The sequence below is a fragment of the Stigmatopora argus genome, chromosome 7, assembly GCF_051989625.1.
Source record: "Stigmatopora argus isolate UIUO_Sarg chromosome 7, RoL_Sarg_1.0, whole genome shotgun sequence".
Taxonomy (NCBI): domain Eukaryota; kingdom Metazoa; phylum Chordata; class Actinopteri; order Syngnathiformes; family Syngnathidae; genus Stigmatopora; species Stigmatopora argus.
In genome coordinates, this window is record NC_135393.1 from 4284814 (window position 1) to 4308936 (window position 24123).

The following is a 24123-nucleotide window of genomic DNA, read 5'->3' on the forward strand; positions in this document are numbered from 1 at the left end:
CCATGCATAGCTTAACTTTATAATAAATGCCACAAGATGTGTCACACTCGCCTGTGCGGGTTTTCTCCGGGTACTCCGGTTTCCTCCCACATTCCAAAGACATGGGTGGGAGGCTGATTGGACATTCAAAATTGCCCTTAGGTATGGGTGTGAGTGTGCATTGTTGTCCGCCTCCTTGTGCCCTGCGATTGGCTTGCCACCAATTGAGGGTGTCCCCCGCCTTGTGCACGAAATCAGCTGGGATGAGCTCCAGCACCCCCCGCAACCCTTGTGAGGATAACGTGGTTCAGAAAATGAGATGAGAAGCACTCGCGCAACAGGCCACCCTGCATTAAATTAAATTAAATTAAATTAAATTAAATTAAATTCAATGTTGAGCTTTGTAAATCCTAGCAGCCATGAGGTGGCGTTGCAACTACTCTTATTTTCCTATGATATTCAAGCAGACCCCAAGAGAGATAGAGAGAGGAAGAGAGAGGGGGGCGAGGGATAGAGGGAGAGGGAGAGAGCGAGAGAGCGAGAGAGCGAGAGAGAGAGGGAGAGAGAGAGAGAGAGACTGACATTGCATTTCCTTCCTGAGTCTCATTGTGTGAGCAATCGTGATGCTGATGTATTCTACTGAATTCCTCACATTCTTACGAATTTTATTTGGTTAACAAGGCAAAAGGAATAACTGTTCCCGTTAGCACAAAGCCCAACTCGTCTGTGAAGATGCGGCAGTGACGACAGAGCATCCTCCCAGCACTCAGCCGGCATCGTCAGCTGTTGCGCCTGCAGAGTAAGAGTAGACATGTCGAGAGGAAAAGCGGCAGCAAAAAAACTATGGCACGGATCTTAGACAATAACCTCTAATCAAAAGTCTGACGGAGAGTGGATGCAAGCAGGGACTATCGAACACCCTCTGAGTATTTTCCGCTTCTTGTCGGTAACGGACCAGCAGTGCCAATGGAGAAAGCATCTCCACCGCCTCAGCCTCAGGTGCAGCTGTCAATAGCCAAGACCGACAGTCCAGCGGATGATGTCTCCGGCTTGTCTGATGAGGATTTGTTCAAGTGGACTAAGGAGGACCTGGTGAGGCGACTGAGACGCTCCGAGGCCGACAAGATGAGCGTGATTCTCGACCATGGAAATCTCATCCGAGAGGTCAATCGCAGTCTACAGTTGCACTTGAACGAGATCAGGGGGCTGAAGGTGAGGGGGCGAGCATTTTTAATGGATGAGATCATGCAGCTATACCATTTTAGTGCACTTGCATGCAAGCACAGTTATAGGCGTATTAAGCTAGAAACATGGTGCCGGACTGTAGGTTATCATAAAGTTGATTGGCCAATTCAGTGGGCTTTCACTTAGTGTACATCTAGTGTACAATATTTAGTTATACTCATCATGGAGCTTCCCGGGAAATTTGTTTTTTACCCTCTATTTTAAGAAGGGTAGAATGGTGGACACGTCCTTGGCACATCAGGTTCACAATTCTAAGGTCAAGGGTTAGAGTTCAGGCTTTTGCCTTCCTGTGTGGAGATTATATATTACTACTCCTGCATGAGCTTTCACTGGGTAATTAGCATCCCCCCACATTCCACAAAATGTATGTAGTAATGTAATGTATAAATGCTGAGTGTGAAGTAGAAAGACTGTAGCAGCAGTGGTGCAAACATCTTGATGATATCTTGCCATCAGATGAATGTTTATTTTATATTTGCCCAAAAATATATGTATAAATAATGTGCGATTGGTTTGTGACAACAGTGGCACAATTTTCACATTGTTTATAGTTAAAGCTGAAAGTCCACCTAGGTTAGCATTACATGGGAATCATTTACCTATCTAAGAGACATTATGACCTCCCCACTCTGTCAACCTGCCTAATTACAAAGAAAAGAACTGGAAGCTATCGGAGAGAAAGACAATGAAAGAGCAGGACAAGACAGATTGAAGAGGTCAATTTCTCACACAAGGAGGAATAAAGGAAAACATTTGGAGGGGAAAAGGTTAGATTAAATGGTATACCATTCAGGTTATAGTTGCAGTACTCTATGCTTTTATCTCCAAGTGAGGCTCCTGCATAGCTTTCATGCATAGCTTAACTTTATAATAAATGGCACAGGGTGTGTCACCCTTGCAGGTTTTCTCTGGGTACTCCGGTTTCCTCCCACATTCCAAAGACATGGGTGGTAGGCTGATTGCAAACTCTAAATTGCCCTAGGTATGAGTGTGAGCATGGATGGTTGTTTGTCTCCTTGTCCCCTGCGATTGGCTGGCCACCGATTCACCTACTTCTGGCCCAAAGTCAGCTGGGATAGGCTCCAGCACCCCCGCGACCCAATGAGGATAAAGCGGTTCAGAAAATGAGATGAGATGAGACTGTAAAATAATGAAACATTATATCCAAACACAAGCACATTTATTATGTCTTCTTACGGCTCTGATTAGCATTAACAATGTAGCCAGTCCTTGGGCTGAAAGGTCACTTCAATGAATCTGTCTTCTGCTCATGTTTCTATTTCTCCCTGTCAGGACATAAATCAAAAGCTGCAAGAAGACAACCGTGAACTGCGAGACTTGTGCTGCTTCCTAGATGATGACCGGCAAAAAGGAAAGCGTGTGTCCCGGGAATGGCAGCGTCTGGGCCGTTACAGCTCCAATATTATGCGCAAAGAGGTGACACTCTATCTCCAAAAACTCAAGGAATTAGAGCTACGACAAGAGGAGGTCCTACGAGAGAACTTAGAGTTGAAAGAACTATGTCTCCTCCTGGATGAGGACAAAGGAACAGTAGGAACAGGTGGAATAACCAGCGGGAGTGTTGGAATGGGTGTGGGGTCCCGAAACTCCATAGACAGCCAAAACAGTTTGCTCCTGGTCCCCGGGCAAGGGCTTTTAATGAGGGATGTTGGGGATGGGAGCAGCACCTCTAGTGCAGGGAGTGCTGACAGCTCAGATCACCATCAGCATAAGCAAACTCACTTGGCTGTTGGCGTGACTGGGCTCGGAAATGCTGGGGAAAAAAGGAGCCCTGAGCTAGGGCATAAACCAAGATGTAGCAGCATCAGTGCCATAGGAGGTGGATTATCAGACAGAGAGGTCTCTAGCCCTGAGCACCCAGCTGGGCGCAACCGGAGTACCAGTCTGGAATACCCATACACTTTGCCCCAACTCTGTCGACCGCGTTGCGGTTCCATATCTGTGCCTGACCACAGCCGGGTCATGCGAGGATTGAGCCCAGAGAAATACGGAAGGAACGTAGGCCGCAGTAGTCCAGAGCAGCACCCCAAGCACTACATCTCTGACCTTCTTTTAGGCCAGAGGCAACACTACCTAGGACAGGGCGGTAGCGGTGACCTCTACCAGAGACATCACAGGAGCAGTATTAGTAGCACTGGTTGTGAGAGCCCTGAGCCTCGCCATGGACATTTAGGGACGAATGAGTACGTTGAGAAAAGTTCTAAAGTCCAAGGGGGCAGTCCTGAGATCCACAGGCACCAATACAGTCCGAGTCATGACCATAGGAAGTATGGCAGCCCAATTAGAGATGCACAGAGGAAATCACCTGGAGATGAATTGTCCCCGCATCATCGGAGCATCTACAACGGGATGAATGGTACGTTTATGTGTCAGTTTTAATGGGATGTAATAGTTCGTCTTTGAACCTCACAACTACAATAACAAACAGATTCGCCTAATAGTAGTTTGACTCATTCCTTGCTTTTTAGTTCACAACACAATGTTGCTTTAAAATAAATGAAGTTGCTCAGATGGTCAGGTGTCCAATAAGTGAACCTTTATTTTTGGGTGTAGATAAAGTGCTCTTGAACCACACTCACTTTTCTATTCAACATTTATTATGAAATTGCATTTTTCATTTGATGGGTTGTCTTTTTTAATGGAAATATAACCATTTCAGTCCATTTGAATGTTATTAGGTTGCGTGAACGGCCCGTGGGATTTTAGCCTATATGGTACAGATTCCATTGTGAACCATCCAATGTACTCCATATAGAAAACAACAAAATAGTAAAAACAATATCATTAAGTTATTTTAGTCATCATTGATTGCAATTTGAGACATGATGAAAGTGTGATGTGAGGACATATTTCTTATTAACGGCTTGAGAATGAGTTCTAATGTCAAGGTTATGCAACCGCAAACATGCAAAGTTCTCATTTGTGCTGTAATTGTAGGTATGAGTTTGTAGAAGGAATATCATAAAATGCTGAGATGATTGTTGTTAAAATACACCACAATGAATGATAATCGTTTCTCGAGTCCAGGGGAAAAGGGTGCTGAGTGGCACAGTGCTGGCAGACAATAAAGGTTGTCTCAAGGTGAAACATGTACTCATCTTTGCAATATAAAACTGTAGAAAAAGAACATCTGCACCCAATGGACAACACTAAATAGCATGTTTTACATATATGAAATCTCATTCAGGATGTTTTTGTTCTTCTAAATATTATTAATCTTCATCTACAGCTAAGTATTAGTAACCATTTAGCTTTTAAAGACATACTGTGGATAGTTTTGGACCAGTGTGGGTCATAAATATGTGCACTTTTAAGGTAATGCGTACCATAATCTTTACCTGATTTGAGTGCCCAGATGTTTTAATATTATAATTTCAAATTGCTCTGCTTCCATTTTTAGCTATACTATTGCCTCAGAGATGATTGTCTAGTACAGTTGCAAACATTTCTACTTTGTCTGTTTTGCAATCTCTTTGGATTGCAATGGATTATTCTAAAGACATGCAGTATTTTTCATCTGGGTCTTCTTTCAGTTTGTGCTTTTTAGTGGTGGCAGAGATGAACTCCTTTATGGTATACAATGTATCTTTTTGAAATTATGTCCATATGGACTTCGGGCCCAGCCTTGAGTGGTTCTGGCGTCCTGGGTTCGAAACCAGGTCGGTCCACCTGTGTGGAGTTTGCATGTTCTCCCTGGGACTCCGTGGCTTTTCTCCAGGTGGCCTGCGCCCTGGGTACTCCGGTTTCCTCCCGCATTCCAAAAACATGCATGGTAGGCTGATTGGACACTCTAAATTCCCCCTTGGTATGAGTGTGAGCGTGAAAGGTTGTCTGTCTCCTCCTGCCCTGCGATTGGCTGGCCACCAATTGAGGGTGTCCCCTGCCTCGTGCACGAAATCAGATGGGATGAGCTCCAGCACCCCCCGCAACCCTTGTGAGGATAAAGTGGTACAGAAAATGTATGAATGAATATGGACTTCATTAAGCCTGCTATCGTGAATGAGTCTATTACAGTAGATACGTTGTAATAAAGTCATATTGTATTTTGGTTATTTTTCAGTCACTGTGCTGCCATATCTACCCAGAGCATTACCCCTCTGGGACTGCTCTGTTTTCACTTAGTTCATGACTTTCTGATGAAAAATTAGTACATAAAATGAATCTTGGGATAAATCAACTACCTTAGACTTTTGATTGATAGGCAAAAGCAAAGGTTCAACAGAAATTTATATTTTCTTTTTTTTATCTGATGTTTTATCTGACTTTTTATCTGACTAGTGCACATTTTTTGAAGGCTTTAATTCCCATTTTTGTGTGTGTCAGCTGCTGACCCATCCTTGTTTGTTCTTTTTCTGGATGAAGAACAAATTTAATTCCTATGTCGTTGTAGTACACTCCACTTTTTGGGATTATCCCATAAGCTCTTTGCACAGTATTATTTCAATTTTCATGAACTTGTGCGTGTGTGTTTGTGTTTATGAGATGGCTTTCTCTGTGGCTGTGTTGGTGTTGACAAATGAAAGTCTCATGTTCATGTGGCACTCAGTAGTGCACAAGTTTAAGCCTTTTAAATTCCCGGCAAAAATAACACTCTGACCTCTGCTCTGCCTCTCATGCAAAGCTTATCACACATCTATTATTTTTGTTAGTGGCGAAAAGAGCAGAACCATGCAAATATTTGGATAACTTCAAAAACAATATGCTCAAAATTATATCAATTGAATACAATATTAGAAGAAATACAAATTAAATAATTCAATATAACGGAGTAAGCCTGTACATTCTAAATTATTACTATCTCTATAAATGATCATCTAGGAACTAGCTCAAAAGGTTAAATCTTATAGCATATTTGTAACATAGATTGTGTTTTTCTAAAGCATAGATTTGAGATTTAATTAATATTTTAGATTTACATATAATCATGGGCGGCTTGGCGGATGAGTGGTTAGCATGTCGGCCTAACAGTAGGAGCCCTGGATTTAAATCCAGGTCGGTCCACCCGTGTGGAGTTTGCATGTTCTCCCTGGGACTCCGTGGCTTTTTTCCAGGTACTCCGGCTCCCTTCCACATTCCAAAAACATGCATGGTAGGCTGATTGGACACTCTAAATTGCCCCTAGGTATGAGTGTGAGAGTAAATGGTTGTTTCTCTCCTTGTGCCCTGCGATTGGCTGGCCACCAATTCACAGTGTCCCCCGCCTCTGGCCCGAAGTCAGCTGGGATAGGCTCCAGCACCCCCTGCGACTCTAGTGAGGATAAAGTGGTTCAGAAAATGAGATGAGATGAGATTGAATCATGTGTTCTGCTTTAGTAATTACATGTTCCGCATATTAATGTAAGATGCTGAAATGTTTGGGCCAGCAAAAAGATAATTAAATGAAACATTATATAAATTATATAAAACAATCAAAGAAAAAAAGGGACTTTGTGAGGCCAGTGATTTCTTATACAAATGGGGTCTGGCCAATTTTCATTTGGTCAAAATAAATAAATGACTATTTGACCATAGGATTTTTTTTGGTATAGTAATATTATTTTGTGTTTTATCTAAGTATTCAGCCACATGATGGCCAAGGGTATCAAACTCGGGTTGGTTCGCGGGTCACATTAACGTCAACTTGATTTCATGCGGGCCGGACAATTTTAGATATAATATTTAGATTTTTTTTATATAAATGGATTAAAAGAACTGGATTAAAAGCTCTGAATATTCAGTTTTTTATAGATCTAAAACAATGTTTATTTGAGCTTTTTTTAAAATATATTTTTAGATTTTACAAAATGATTTTTGAACTAAAAAAACAGAAAAAAATGATTAAAAAATTACAATTATTGATTTAAAAGGGAAAAAATCGGGAAATTTAATATACATCTAAACTCATTTAAATTTGTTCCTAAAACAGAAAGTCGGCACTCATGATTTACTTTCCCGGGCCACACAAAATGATGCGGCGGGCCAGATTTGGCCCCGGGCCGCCACTTTGACATGTGTGGTGTAGGCTGTAGGGGTTCACTCACCTGGCTTTGTTGCAGGCAACCGTGGGCTCAATTCCCGCTTGGTGTTGTTATGATTGGGCGTGCGAACGGTGTTCTGTCTCTCTGTGTGCCCTACAGCTGACTGGTGACCAGTCTAGGGTGTAGTATGCCTTTCGCCCGTAGTCAGCTGGGATAGGCTGCAACAACCCCTTAAAGCGGTACAGAAGATGAAAGAATGATTCTATATAGTGACATTTTAAAGTGGCACTAAAGTGTTTTTTTCTTCTCATATTCTTGGAGGCTATTTTAAACCACACTTTAACTGGGGCTTAATCCTATTTCAACCTATCCTATGCATTAAACAGTGACAAATATTGACTTATTTAAACTTTCTTGCCTCATGGGGAGTGCTATGAGCAATTTTACAAAAGGGATCCTAGGTTTGAGCGAGCAAAGTGAAAACGATCAAAGAAAGAACAATGTTTTTCCTCCATTATGCTTCTAATTATTTTCTAGAATGGAGTTTTTTATGCAGCTCATAGGCAATCCAGTTTTAGGAAATGGTGTTTCCAGCGATAGAAAAAAATACTGCATTTTTTTTCTTCTAATTGCTAGTTTGTTAGTCAACAGGCCTTTCCAAAAGTAACAGGCAGCATGGAGTTCAAGATTGCTTCTTGCTCAATAAAGAATGCCTTATCCAAATTATTGTTCCTTGATTACTCATGAGCTTGTAGCAATATTAGTTTTAACTTGTTAAATGTGTTGTTAAATGTAATTGTTGATCTTCTTGTCTATTACACTGAATTACACGTTGTTTGCGGGATTAAAGCTTTTTGCTCACTGTTCTTTTTCGGTCATCCTAATTGGTTTGCAGTGTTGAAACAGCTGTTAGATTGAGGGTGGAAATGATCACAAAGCACTCTTTCAGGAAGATTTTGGAGGATGTACTGATTGGCAGGCTGAGCCCAGGAAAGAGGATTGAATATGTATTTGAGTGGATTACTGCCCCCCTTCCACCACCATACCAATCCCTTCCATCCATTTTTTTGCCTTCTTCACTTATTTCTTTATTCTTCCAACTCCACTCTGTCAACTTCCCCCTACTTGTCGGGAGGAAATCCTCCCTGATAAATTGTGGAGTGTCTCATCCTCAGCAACTGACAAAGAAAACCAAATCTTTCTCACAGCTGTTCGTAAGAAAGGATTTATTTGGCTGCTGTGACTCTAATGGATTAATATTAATAACAGAAAGCATCATTTGTGCCACTATTATGTCAGCTTTGCTGCTTGCAAGTTAGCAGCACATTTCTGTCACATTAAAAAAAGTCCATATCACTTTGTAACGTGATACATTTTAGGTGATAACATCATAATTGTATCAGTTACTGACTCTATTCAGTATTTTTTATTTATTTACAAGAGACAAAAATAACTTTGTCAGTGAGCCAAACAAGCAGTCAGTGGAAAGTCATATCATGGTAGGAGAGTTAAATGTTTGACTTCCACATTTGGCAATACATGAAGAAGAATTTCCTACTGATTTAGGGCACTCGCGGTTTGTTTTTAAAAATGTAATTTCTCCTTTACTACAATGCTCCTCTATAAAACTAATTATTAAGACCAATGTTTGTACTTTCACCATCAGTATATAAAGCAACATATCTTCATTTTCATTTCAGCTCACTTCAGTTTTTTTGGGAACTAGACAGAATGCTGCGCAAAGCAGAGCGTACGAGTTTAGCAAGAGTGTGTCTTCAAATATAGACTGGGCATGCTGGCAAATTGACGTCACTTTGGCTCCGACCCAATCAAAAGCTGATATAAGTTTTTAGCTGCAGGAAAATTGAATGACATTTATAATCTTAATGAATTCCTGAAATTAAAACCTGAAAAATCCCTTTCATAATTGAATTGAATGCTTTTATTGTCATTTTACAAGTATAATGAGATTTAAAGCTTTCGCCATGTAGTGCACAAATAACAACAACAAACAGACAAATAAATAATCAGTAAATAATAAATAAATAAATAAATAAATAAGTAGTTTTGTTCTGTCTAAAGTCCAGGATGAGTTCCATGGTTTTGGAGATGTTCAGCGCCAAGTTGTTGAGAGCGCACCACTTGCTGAGTCTATGGACTCAACAACAAACAAACAAACACATAGAAAATTAATATATAGTAATAATAAATAAATAATCAATACATAGTAATAGATATTAAAGTGGTCAACATAATGTATAAGTAGTAGTAATAAGTCTTGATTAGGTCCTACGTGCAGAACTCGAGTTGAGTATGGTGACAGCCCTTGGGAAGAAACTTCAGTCTGTTTGTCTTGGCTGTTATGGCTCTGTAGAACCTTCCAGAGGGCAGCGGGTTGAAGTGGTGGAAGCCGGGATGCGTATTGTCTTTTATGATGCTATTTTCCCTTCTAAGTCATCGGGATTTATAGATGTGAAACGTTCTCTTTATTGCATGCATATGATGTACACAAAGAATGTAAAAGTAAAATTACCTGCAGCAGTATATAGTATAGTGACCCAGCATTGTGTATAGTATAGTAAAGTATTATAATTTTAACATTACACTTATATTAAAACACGTAATTTATCACATTAAAATGTGAAATTTATCAAGATAGGTTGTGATACTGAACATTTTGTTGTGATGCGGCATCAATATGGTTTTGTACTATGCTGCAAACCTGTAGCAAATGCATGATATTTTCGAGATTGGCTTATTCAAGCACACAATGCTGGGTCCCTATTGCCTACACATTCATTAAAAACAAATTACAAATGCTGCTGCAGGTAATTTTACTTTTAAATTCTTTGTGTACATAATATGCATGCAATAAAGAGAAAGCTTAATTTCTCTAGGACTAGGTAGATGTCTATCTAAATGTTTCTTTTTACTGCTATCTTGCATTTGTGAATTTGTAATTACAAATGACATGAATTATCCCCAACAACCTTGTATGTAAGCTATTAAGCAATTTGCAGCTACTACGAAGAAGCTGTGTTAAAATAAATATTATCATATGTCTATTTTCTTTGTCATACTAGATACTAGGGGTAATAATTTAAAATTCAATTTAGAGTATTTAACCGGGCTACCTGGCAGGTGTTTGGGCTGTGGGAGGAAACCGGAGTACCCAGAGAAAACCCATGCAAGCCTGCCTAGAACATGCAAACTCCACACAGATAGGAACCACCTGGCATCAAACCCTTGACCCCAGAACTGTGAGGTGGATGTGCTAACCACTCACTGTAATATCAAATTGAATTCGTCAAAGGCCCTTAAATCTAATGGAAAACTTTGTAATTTTGGCAAATATTGTTAAAAGAATCAATATCATCACATAATTGCAGATTTACACCTCAGTAAATACCAGTACAAATTCCAGGCAATTGCGAGAGGTAAGCACATCGGACTCACAGTTGAAGGTTTGATCCCAGGTGTGTCCCTACTGTGTTGGCATGTTCTCCCCAGGCTTGCATGTTTTTTCTTCAGTTACTCCTCCCACATCATAAAAAATGCATCGTCGGCTGGTTGAACACTCCTTATTGCCCCTTGGAGTTTGAGCGTGAGTGATTGAATGTCTCCTTGTACCCTGCAATTGGCTGGGTGTCCCCTGCCCTGTGTCCGTCGTTAGCTGAGATAGGCTCCAGCACCCTTGTGACCCTTGTAAGGATAAGTGGTTCGGAAAATGAATGAATGAATGACGCTAAATAATAAAATAATGACTGTTGGGAGTGTTTAATTTTTCAAATGTGGTCAAGAGCTTAAAGATATGCATCACAGTGTGCATGGATCTCCTTAGAATATAAAGTTTTGATGGTTGTTGAGAGAAAAATTGAAGAGCAAAAATTCATTCATTATTCTTCATTCCATCAAGAATGGAAGGAAGCTTCGTAATATTCCGACTCTAGTAACTGTACGAGTTAGAAGGCAGGCATCTCTCTGTGTGTACTAGCATCACCCCAGCACAAGCCCCTGAGGTATGTGACAAATGTTCCACAGTAACCCCAGTCATGCAGTAGACACGCAAACCCAGTGAAGTGGAGAAGGGTCTTTGTCCTTTTTAGACAGTGCCACCGGGGAATGGCTCAGTGAGCTGAAAGGAAATTAGTTTGCTAGGCCAGGTAATTACCTGGAAGTTTAGACATAGCTGCCATTTTGCAGGTCATGACTGTGCCGGAGGGAAACTGTCTGTCTATTCCAAAGCCGACCGGAAGAAACCATATTTGTGTATGTGCCACATGTAGTCGAGTTGAGTAGAAGTTAGTTGGCATCTTGAGATCTGTGAGGGTGGTGTTATCAGATGACCAGAAGACCGTGAGGAAAGGAGAAGTGTAATTGCAGAGTGGGGTTTGGTATTCCATGGACAGGACTTTCAGCAAGGATGACCTTTAGTGTTCATCATTTAGTATTTTTTGTTTTCTTGAATCTCGACTGAAACATATTTCATTCCATCTATAGGTCTTTATGAACATCATAGAGGTTAGCTTGAGCTGATTCATGTTAAACCTGGATGAGATTGAATTGAATTGAATTGAATGCTTTTATTGTCATTATACAAGTATAATGAGATTTAAAGCTTTCACCGCGTAGTGCGCAAATAACAACAAACAGAAAAATAAATAATCAATAAATAAGAAATAAATAAATAAGTAATCCAAAGGCATGCATGGTAGGCTGATTGGATACTCTAAATTGCCCCTAGGTATGAGTGTGAGCAAGAATGGTCATCTGGCTCCTCGTGCCCTGCGATTGGCTGGCCACCAATTCAGGCTGTCCCCCGCCTCGTGCCCGAAGTCAGCTGGGATAGGCTCCAGAACCCCCCGCGTCCCTTGTGAGGATAAAGCGGTCAGAAAATGACTAAATGAATTATTACATTGCATTTGTTCAGTTGAATTCAGTACTTGTCTGTAGCCAAGTTTATTTTTATCTCCCGTAAACACTATAACAATGCACGATTCCATACTCATCACCTTCCCCATGGCGTGCACTGTATCATGCTTTATTCATTAGTATCAAGTTAAGTCAGTTGCTCACATTAAAAATTGTAAAATAAGTTTATCTTGCAATGTTTGCTGAAATATTTACTCTGCCATTGTTACAACACTGATCTAGGTAGAGGTTGGTGGTTACATATATTTGCAAACGTTTTTAATTCTTCTCACACAAACTTGAAGAAATGATTCATAAATATTATTAACAGTATTAAATATATATACAAGTTTATACTGTATAAGTGGTATTAGTTGAAGAATATACATATAATAATTTTGTAAAATTATTGGAAAAAAATGTATTCACAAGAAATTATTGTATATCATTATGATATTTTGTGGAATATCAATATTACCAGGTAAGAAAGAGTTAATGATTTGTCTTTTGAATGTTTCCATAAAAATGTTAATGCAAAAGAACTGCACGCACAAAACACTGTTCTCAGGCTTGATCTGATAACCAGGCTCTAATTATCGAATTTACTTCTGTCAGATTTGTGTTCTCTTTATAGTCATTTTTTTTTTTTTTTTACAAATTGATACAAAGGAGAAAAGTAAACAAAATCATGATCAAGGTAGGGTTCTTTTCATTTATTGTAACTACTACACTTGCTATTTTTTTTATTTAGCATACGGTTTTACGTACATTTTACCTCTACATACTGACTACTGCATAAATGAAAATAACGGTCTTATTTAAATTTTGCTTCATGTTATACCATCACATAATTCACATCAACGCAATAGTTAGAGTTGTCTGATTGAGTATGATATATGAGCTGCGGTTTTCTGGAAATTATATATCACCCCTTATTATGGCTCTTAACATATCTAGTGCAATGTTGCAAAGACATGATGGTTATATATAGCAGAAATGTTTCTAAATACCTTATTAAACCATTTATTACACATGAAGGAAAATGTACTGCTATTCTATCGCAATAAGACATCGATTGCCACCTATTTTATGGAGTGACTTAACATCTAGAAATACCTTGCATGTTTCTCCCACATATGAGTAATGCCACCTTAAAAGTTTTCTGTGCACTCACGAAGCTGACTCAATGGTCACAGCCAATATTCCCTCTAAATTTTCACATCTGGGCATACAGACAACCTCCCTGAGCACACAGAGGACCAGTGTGAGCAAATAAATGCTCGCTAAGGGCACACACCAGTATCACACCTGCCATAAGCAGGTGCATGTCTACTACCCATAAATGATTTTGTCATAATAAAACGTAATGATTAATATCTATGAATAAAACATCTTAATAAACACTAGAATATGCACAAATCTGACTTATATTTTAGCTTAGTTTTCACGTCCATCCTTCTCACTTTTCATTCGCATTCTCATTCAAATGACTTTTCTACTGAATGTGTCACTTGAGATAGTGAACCTTCCATTTATATTCATCGTAAAACTTGCTTACAACTTTAGCTTTGCTGCATGTTTTGCAGAAGCTTCTTTTGATATTGATTTGATTTATTTGATAAGGGACAGCAGATATTAATGAAAATATTTATATTCATGCTGATTAACATATATGTAAATATGTAGGGCGGCCCGGCGGCGCGAATGGTTAGCACGTCGGCCTCACAGCTGGGTCGAAATCCAGGTCGGTCCACCTGTGTGCAGTTTGCATGTTCTCCCCGGGCCTATGAGGGTTTTCTCTGCGTACCTCAGTTTCCTCCCACATTCCAAAATCATGCATGGTAGGTTGATTTGACACTCTAAATTGGCCCTAGGTATGAGTGTGTGAGTGGTTGTCTGTCTCCTCGTGCCTTGCAATCGGCTGGCCACCGATTCAGGGTGTCCCCTGCCTCTGGCCCAAAGTCAGCTGGGATAGGCTCCAGCACCCCCCACGACCCTATTGAGGATAAAGCGGTTCAGAATATGAGATGAGATGAGCTTTTCTTGTGATTTGTCAGTGATAGGCTGCCACTCTCTGAGTTGCTTTGCAAAATGTCACAGAAAATTTGTAATGTGTTTATTTTTTTTACAATTCAGGTTGGATTCTATTTTGTGCGCTACGTATGTTTGCTGTGCGCAGAGAACATGAGAGTAATGCACAATTGCGCATGCGCGCAGCTCACAGGGAACATTGTAAAACATCTGCTCAGGGCAGTCCAGTTGATCTCACCAACACGGCAATCTGACTGACTGACTGACTGAATGGCTTCTCCTTTACAGAAGGTCACTGATCTCTCCTGCATCTCAATGGGCATTCATGTCAAGCCTGCCTGAATAATTTATGTGGCACATTTTCAGCGATCTGAGAAGAATGGTCATGTGAAATTACCTTGCATTGATCCCAAAAATTGAGAGAATAGCAGAGAAGACAGTTGATAGTTAAAAGAGGATTGAGAGATAAACGGCACTGAGGACACCTGTGTTTAGTGACTTGATGTAGACATCAATAACAAATTGATTACATAGTTTGACAAAGCATTTTCTTTGATCAGTCACCAGTCATTCATCACTCCTTAAGGAAAGTCATTATATTTATCTCATCTCATCTCATTTTCTGAACCGCTTTATCCTCATTAGGGTCACGGGGGGTGCTGGTGCCTATCCTAGCTGACTCCGGGCCAGAGGCGTGGGACACCCTGAATCGGTGGCCAGCCGATCGCAGGGCACGAGGAGACAGACAACCACTCACACACTCATACCTAGGGGCAATTTAGAGTGTCCAATCAGCCTGCCATGCATGGTTTTGGAATGTGGGAGGAAACCGGAGTACCCGAAGGAAACTCTACACAGATGGACATGACCTGGATTTGAACCCAGGACCCAGAGCTGTGAGGCCGACGTGCTAACCACTCGCCCCACCGGGCCGCCCACATTATATTAATTTTCATTTTAAATAAATGTGTGGATTATATCTTCTATATATTGTATATGCTGAATCATCCTTGACTACCGCTTCAGTCAGGAACCATGACCTTCTAAGATAATCCTATGTATCCTTTTTATGTGGAGAAATTTGAAGGGCTTTGCTGAGAGAGACCTTATTCCATTATTCTGGGGTAATCATGTTACCTTTACACATTGGCTCTGCCCGACACTGAAATCTTTTCAGTGATACATCTTTTACATCCCATTAAATATAATTTTATCTTGTCACCCACCTATACAAAATTCATGAACATTGTACAACTGTGTTTTTTCAAAGAACCAAACAAACATAAACAAAAACACATTGTTACTTGATATTGCCCCATAGACAGTACAGTTTCGGAGGGTGTCATTACCACCGCAAGTAGGTGAAACTTATGAATGGACCAGTTATGATGTCAGTTCCATTAGTCTGTCTGTTTTCTTCAAGTACGTGTGAAGAGATTATTATTATCAAAAGAATATGTTTGTACTAGGATACAGATGAGATTACATTTGGGGTTAATGAGGTTAAAGGTCATAGATCAGGAATATGGCAATTCTTTGAATTTGGCTTTTGAGGTGTAGGTCTGCTCTCTCTGGCTGCTCTTCGAGTTCGAAATTGAGTTTGACTAGTATTTCGGGCGGCCTGGTGGCTGGGTGGTTAATGTGTCGGCCTCAAAGTGGGGGACTTGAGTTCAATTCCAGGTCGGTCCCCCTGTGTGGCGTTAGCATGTTCTCCCCGGGCCTGCGTGGGTTTTCTCCTGATACTCCCCTTTCCTCCCACATTCCAAAGACATGCATGGTAGGCTGATTGGACACTCTAAATTGCCCCTAGGTATGAGTTTGAGCGTGATTGGTTGTTTGTCTCCTCGTGCCCTGTGATTGGCTGGCCAATTCTGGGTGTCCCCCGCCTCTGGCCCGAAGTCAGCTGGGATAGGCTCCAGCACCCCCCACGACCCAGTGAGGATAATGCGTTTCAGAAAATAAGACGAGATGCGATGAAAGGGTTTCTTGTGTATAGCTTGTCTGTATTCTGTCACAAGATTACCGAATGCAATCTTATGATATGGGTAACTGGTGACAGAAAACTTGATTTTATTCAGTATCTTGTCTTAATCTTGGCCACACGAACTAAGCATCAGATCCATGTAGACCAGAAGTGCTCATTACGCCGATTGTGATCGATCCGTATTGGTAGATCGCCTGAGAATAAGATTTGATCCAGTCTGTTAATTTCCTTTGGGCCTCAACAATGTTTTGTTTGTACAGCGATGTCGCAATGTGCCCACAGCAATACTTACACTTTTTTAAAACAAAGATACAGTAATCCCTCGAATACCGCGGTTAATGTAGACCATGTGTCCCAGCAACCTCAGTTCCTACAATCAGCCCTTAATTGGTTGTTTCTCTATATATACCCTGTTATTGGCTGTCAACCAGAGCACAGTTTCGCCACATTCAAATGACACACCCACTACGTTCCAGATAGAAAAGAAATTTTTAATGAGTTTCGAAGTCATATTTTTTTAATCATTCAAATTTGGCTGGGTTTTTCAGACGACTCTTCTGTGTGGTGAACCAAATCTTACATAATCTTACATACATAATTGGCTTCCACTTTACTGGGACTTTAGGTGCTTTTGGACGAGGAGACATATTGCCTACAAAAAATGTAGGGAAAGCAAGAGATTAATCCTGATTTAAGTACACCGTTTTGGTATGGTTAGAAACATAATCATACTTTTTTTTTCTATGGCTTAAATTAACTACATTCCCTCTAGGTACCTAACATTTGTCGCCCCATTAAAAACCTTGCTTTGGAAACAACCCCTCAGTCTCTACCAATATCTACGAAAGAATAAAGAATGCCCTAAAACCTAATTACATTTTGGGTGTCTGTTTGAAGGTCCAAATTGGACTAATTGTCCATTCTTCGACTTAAAAAATAGGTAAAAATGTTAACACGGCAGCCTATTTTTTGAGTACCTAATGTTTACTCATGTTGGTGTTTTTAACCTGTACTATGCAATGCAACCAGATATTAACAAAACAGTTTTTGCACACCACAAAAATTTAAAGCTGCCAAGGTGTATGGATGTGTGTCATTTATTTCCCAATGTACCATGTTCTGTGAGCAAAAAATATCTATCTTGAACACTACTCATCATTCATAGTTAGTGCATTGATGTCGTTCTTGAAATTGTGTAATTGATCAACCAGGTCATGTTCAGGCATCTTTCTACTCTGTACTTTCTGTCATACCAAGCGAACATACACATTTTATCTATAGTAGATTTTGTTTGCAATTGTGTGTGTGCTTGGTTGAAGCATGTGCATGTGTCCACAATCCTTTCCAACCAACTGTGTAAATTTAAATATCCATTTTCTTGTTATTACTACAGAACATACAAAAAAATGATGCTCATAATGAACTGCCCCTGTCTTGTTCACGAGTGAGGGAAGAATGGAATGGGAGATCGACAGGCAGATCGGTGTGGCGTCTGCAGTGATGCGGACTCTGCAGCGGTCTGTCGTGGTGAACAAGGAGCTGAGCCAAAAGGCGAGGCTCTCTATTTACCGGTCGATCTACGTTCCTACCCTAATCTGTGTTCATGAGCTGTGGGTCGTGACCGAAAGAACGAGATCCTGGATATAAGCAGCTGAAAAGAGTTTCCGCCGCAGGATGTCCGGACTCTCTCTTAGAGATAAGGTGAGAAGCTTGGTCATCCGGGAGGGGCTCGGAGTAGAGCCGCTGCTCCTCCGGATCGAGAGGAGCCAGATGAGTTGGCTCAGGCATCTGATCAGGATGCCCCCTGGACGCCTCCCTTGGGAGGTGTTCCGCGCACGTCCCACCGGGTGGAGGTCACAGGGATGACCTCGGACACGCTGGGGACACTATGTCTCCCGGCTGGCCCGGGAACGCCTTGGGATACTCCAGGAAGAGCTGGATGAAGTGGCTGGGGAGAGGGAAGTCTGGGTCTCCCTGCTGAAGCTGCTGCCCCTGCGACCCAACTTAAACAAAGCGGGAGAAGATGAGATGCGATGAGATAATAATGAACTGCAAGCCCCTGGCCCTTCAAAGGAGCTTTCATACTGTATATTTTGGTCCAATCAATTCCTTTTTCACTGCCTCTGGGATGATAAACAGAGAGGCAGAAAGGGGCAGGTGGCATATGGAAGGTGACTTGAGGAATCTTTAACAAACTATGCGGCCACAGGAGGACTATAAATCTTTAATGGGAGATTTTAGCGAGCCGAGAAGTGGAAGTGTGCTGAAAACAAGATTACATACACACGGTGAGGAAAATGTTGGAGATCAGAGATTCTTAATGGCCTACCAATGGCAAATACAGTAATCCCTCGAATCACGGAACATGTACACCACACATGACTCTGAGTGGCTCAAACTGTGTTGACATCCTCTCGTCATGCCAGCCAATGCTGGTTCATTTTTTATTCATAGTGGTTACCACTCGCTTGATGTCCTTGGAAAAGGATATTGTGGCCATCTTCCGAATGTTCGCTTCTTATTTCTTGGTAAAATGCACGGCAGATTCATTTATGCCTCAATGACGTGCTACGCCTTTAGCATAGCAACGTCACTTTTTCGGTTACTGTCACCATGTCTTGTTTTTTCCTAGGCTCAATGGGAGGCATTTTCAAGGACGATTCGAAATCCAACCAAAGTTGGAATAGGCTCAGCATAGTGTTTCTCCACAGGTAATATGCGCGATTCGAAATGTAATCCGGAAAAACAGGAAATGGCAAAATGTTATCCTTCTTGGGCTTTTATATTATTTGTGGCGTCATTCTTCAATGGTGAAATATGGCTTTTTATTTAGCGCTGAGTGCCACCCAATTCAGCGTAGAGGAAGAAGCGGGGCCCTGACTTCCGCCATTTTTATCCCGTCTTCCGCTCGCAAGTTTCTGCATGAATTTAGACATTTTTGTGAACTTTTTCATATTTAATATTTAAAATAAATGCGATGTACTGAAGCCGCAAAGTGGTGAAGGATCACAGTACACATGATTGATTTATTTAGACTCCTCATGTGCAACCCATGTTCAGCTCCATGCAGTAGTTATACGGTCATAACCATTGGATCGATATTTTAACAACATACTTTTATGTGCTAGTTGTGAACACTAATGCTGTACAACACAGGTACACTAATAAAATCTCAAATATATTATGTAAAACTGATCAAATGTGATTTACCCAGTGAGCGAAGATTCCGGGGTTAATGTGTTGACTTTTAAAAAATATATATTACAGTTCTTTTAGCACATTTCCTGCATTTACTTTAGTGCAGCCAAGTACATCCCAGACTTCCTGTTCTATATGGATACATTATTGCGAACAGGATATCTGATTGCTGCTTCAAGCTGAAAGGATATAGGTGTGCATTTGTGTAAGTGTGTGTATGGGCATGCTCATCGATTTTTGAAGATGCACTTCAATATTTTCTCCCTTCAATGGTAGTATGATTTAACTGGAGACCCCAAAATGCAGCCTTGTGGTGTAGAGGTTCACTCGCCTGACTTCGGTGTGGGCAGGCGCGGGCTCGATTTCCACTGCTGGTGGTATGATTAGGATTGTGGATGGTCATTTGTATCTCTGTGTGGTAGTCTGTCTTTTGCCAGAAGACAGCTGGGTTAGGCTCCAGCAACCCCTCCAACCAACCCAAACTGCAGTCTTTAGCTTTTTAACTGTCATTTTTGCATTTCAGTCTTAGCACAAATAAATATCTGATGTGATGATAGATGGAATAACTTGCTTTGAATTAAATGAATTATGTCAGAGCTTGTTTGATGTGATGCTTAGACATGAAAGACATCATCGCTTCTTTTGAAACATGAAGAGAGGTATATACCACAAAAATGCACCACCAGTTGATTCAATCAGGTTGTAATTTTTTTTGTCGTACTATAACAAGTACGTCAAAAGTATATTATAAAGCGAGCAGTTAAACTTTTCCTCTAATGAATAGTGGTGGAATGACATCCCTATTTTATTTAAGATGTATTTAATCCAGGTCGGTCCACCTGTGTGGAGTTTGCATGTTCTCCTTGGGCCTGCGTGGGTTTTCTCTGGGTACTCCGTTTTCCTCCCACATTCCAAAGACATGCATCGTATGCTGATTGGACACTATAAATTGCCCCTAGGTATGAGTGTGAGCGTGAATAGTTGTTTGTCTTCTTGTGACCTGCGATTGGCTGCCCGCTAATTCAGTGTGTCCCCCGCCTCTGAAACAAAGTCATCTGGGATAGGCTCCATCACCTCCCACGACCCTAGTGAGGATGAAGCGTTTCAGAAAATGAGATGAGAGATGTATCTAGCTTTTTATAGGACTCAAAGCACATATCATATCTAAATCATTAGATTAATGAGGTGTTTCTTTAAAGTCAAACAATACTCTAAACACATTTTTCACTTTCTCTTTTATGACTTCCCCTCTCTTATTCCCTTTACTGTCATCTTTCCCCTTTCTTTTCTCTTAGCTTTGATATCAGCTGGCTGCTGCACCAACAACTGCAGAAATGTCAAGCTATGGGACAGGTAAGAATTTTCCACTTAGTTTCAGTTCTTTATGATGCCGTTTGCATTCATCAGAGAAAAACATGAATGCCAAATGAAGGTCACTGCATGTTCTTTTCCACCAGGCTCAATAATCCTGTAATTATATGCTATCATGCAGTCCTCCTTTGCCTGCTTCTCTTCAAAACTATTTAGTCTGAAATTCTAGGCCTGACCGGACATTTATCTCAACTATGAGAATACTCATCTTAATTTCACAAAATGTTTTCTAATTGTTTAGGGGCTGATCGCGGATAATATTTCTACTAGTGTGGTTAAGTTGATCTAGTTTAGCGACTCTAACATTGATTTATTCGGGTATCAACCCAGTAAGTGGACAGTTTGAGGTGACCCTGTCCCTGGCTGTATTACTCTACATTTTCAATCAGAACCTATAGTGGCAGGGTGAAATGGCTGAGTTAATATTTAATGACTGCAAGACAATATGGCATACCCCCCCTCTAAATCTTAAAGGCCCCTCTGGCGTCTCCTATCACAGGAAAGCACCTACGCATGACCATGTATAGAGTAATTACAGTCATGTTTTCACAAATTTCTTGTTCTCTGAAATCATATCATGGATTTGGCAAAGCACTTGGCTCTGTTTCATATACATCTGGCATTCAGGTGCAGAAAAGAAACTTCACTTTAAGAGGATGATTTTTTAACTCACAAAATCAACAAAACTGAACTTAGCTGAGATTCGTCCGTTCGTTCTCTTGTGCAGGGTGAATGCAGGAAGGACCAGGTGGATCAGTCAGTGATTCCCCCCCCCCCCACCCCACACCCCAAAAAAAAACACTCCACTCCATTCAAAATCAAGTTATTTACAACATCTCCTTTGTTTATCTTGACACCTGCTTTTAATTATTTTTCAAAACCTATCACTTATCCACTCATGACATGTTTCAAATTGATGCCTTAAATATGATCTTATTTTCGTCTTCAATCTTCAAGAATATTTTCAATCTCTTTGTGTGTATGAGCTAAATAAGAACGTATTTCGAATGGTGTACAAATTCATCCAGGAATCTTTTGGCGTTGTTGCTTTTGTCTCTGACTCTGGTGTATCCTGGGTTCAAATCCAGGTCACGCCCATCTGAGTGGAGTTTGCATGTTCTCCCCGGGCCTGCGCGGGTTTCCTCCGGGTACTCCGGTTTCCTCCCACGTTCCAAAACCAGAAAAACTGGAAAAAAAATGTCTACCAATTTTTAGACATAAAATTATGGGTGCGCGTTATACACTGGAATGCTCTATACTCGAATAAATACGGTAATTGTTTTGCCTCTCAGTTTTACATTGCAGATTGTGAAACAAATTATGCTAATTCAATGTAAAATATGCTTTTACTTATGAAAAATCCAAATGAAGGTCACTGCGATTTACGAAACAACTTCTGAAACCAATTAATTTAACTGTATGTAATCTGCGAAGGAATACTTGGTTGGTTTTTCTTTTTAAATGTGCATCAGTATGTAATTGCTGTAAAAAAAACATTCCTGTCAATATGGGTCATATAAAATATCATTTTATTATTACTTTCGATTTATTTTCCAGTTTTGATGCCTCCTCTTGATCCCACTGCCATCATTTCTCAGAGGAATATGGATTACAGAGGTGGAGCCTTCTGCATCCATGGTCTCAATAGCTGCAAAGATTCTGTAACAACATGGAGCAAGGCACCAGACGGTCTGCTCTCCATCCATGACATCATTCAAGTCTACAGAGCCAGAAAACAACCTGCCTTCTTGTTCTCATTTCTACCACTCAGTAGTGTGCTTTGGGGAGTTGATTAATTCTGTTGATAAGAGTAAAACTATGCTAAAATTATGGTCAATTTATTATAATGAACTTTTCTTCCTGCCAATTGTGATATAGCTATCTCACGCAGAGAATTCTGAGATATTGATGCATGTTGGAAAACTTAAAACTATTGAGAATTCAGAGAGAAATTGTACAAAATGGTAAGCTCTAGATGTTCGTTCAAACTGGACTATATTTCCTGAAACGTGAACATCGCTGTGCCTGCTTAACCTCTACATGGTTGGGTAAACACCCGTAATGAGACATTGAGAAGCTAAATAAAAAAGCTAGCCTTTATGTAATGCGCTGATTACCTGTTTTCATAGAATTGCTTTATTTTGCCAGAATTTTGAATTAGATCGAATGATTCAAAAGCTATGCTAAGGTTTTAGGTTTTATTCGTATGAAACATTAACAAGTTATTACAAGTTTTCATCAAAATATGCCAGCTCTAATATTGATTAATATCATTAAACAACATAACTTTATGTGCAAAATCACACAAAATTCTCACAAGAACAGACTTGTATGCTTGCTGCCTTCCTTCTGTTTACAAATTTAGCTTGTTGGTGGAGAAGCACATACTAATTCATTTTCCCACATTTTTAATTTTTCCTATTTTAAGTTTTGAAGGCTACACTACTTCTTCCACTTTCACATTTATTTCACTACCTTATAAAAGAGTGAAAAATATAGAGTATATATATATATATATAATATATACTATATATATTTATATATATACTATATATATATATATATATATATATATATATATATATATATATATACATACATACATACATATTTTTCCGTGTCTTAAGACAAGAGTACCATTATAGCTGCTGAAAGATATTTGCAGTTCTATAAAATGCAATGTCCAGAAATGATTTCATTTTGTATTAACATCTCTGATAAAGCGCCTAGATTGAAGGGATGGATTTTTTAAACAAGAAAACAAAGTCCAAGTAAATGTAAATAATTGGATTAGTTTTCTATATATACATATGAATATAATCAACAAACAGTATATCACTATATTATGATCATTATTTTTGATTTCCAGATATTAGAGCTATATATCAAGATGTATAGAATATATATCAAATATTAAACAGAGTTCTTTACGTAAAAGTGTGCACCATTTTTTTCAGTCATGCGGAATATGTGTGCCTGATATGAAGACATTTTATTTTCATCCAGAGGCTTATGTCATATCAAATCTAACGGAAAAACCATAAAAGCAGCAAAGTAACAAAAGTCTGTCTAGCAATGAATACCTAAAGTATGATATGTTATTCAATATTTTTCATGTAACGACAAATGACTGAATATGTTTTAAAGGTGAGGTAATGTTATCTCATCCTCTGTGGCATTTTCTTTGCTTACCACATTGGATGGAAACATAACATGAAACTGGGCAGGATTTCCTGTTAAATAATGGAACTAGAAGTGTTAGCTCCCCTTCCTGTGCAGCGATCACCTTCCAGTACATCCTGTCCAAACAATCAGGGTTTAACATCTGTGTTCTGCGATAGGAAATGTGATGTACTCATGACCAGTGTATTGGGAACACAGAAACAATGTAAAACCATACACAATGAAAAAAGTGATGCAATTACA

At 39.9% G+C, this 24123-nt stretch overlaps 1 protein-coding gene across 1 annotated transcript; it reads left to right on the forward strand.

Annotated features, from left to right (window-relative positions):
* Nucleotides 1-522: 522 nt before the first annotated feature.
* ccdc85al (coiled-coil domain containing 85A, like) lies at nucleotides 523-24123 on the forward strand. The gene is made up of 4 exons (XM_077606054.1): nucleotides 523-1191; nucleotides 2518-3601; nucleotides 20622-20679; nucleotides 22255-24123. The coding sequence occupies exons 1-4, from the start codon at nucleotides 946-948 to the stop codon at nucleotides 22271-22273; spliced, it is 1407 nt and encodes a 468-aa protein (XP_077462180.1). The 5' UTR covers nucleotides 523-945; the 3' UTR covers nucleotides 22274-24123.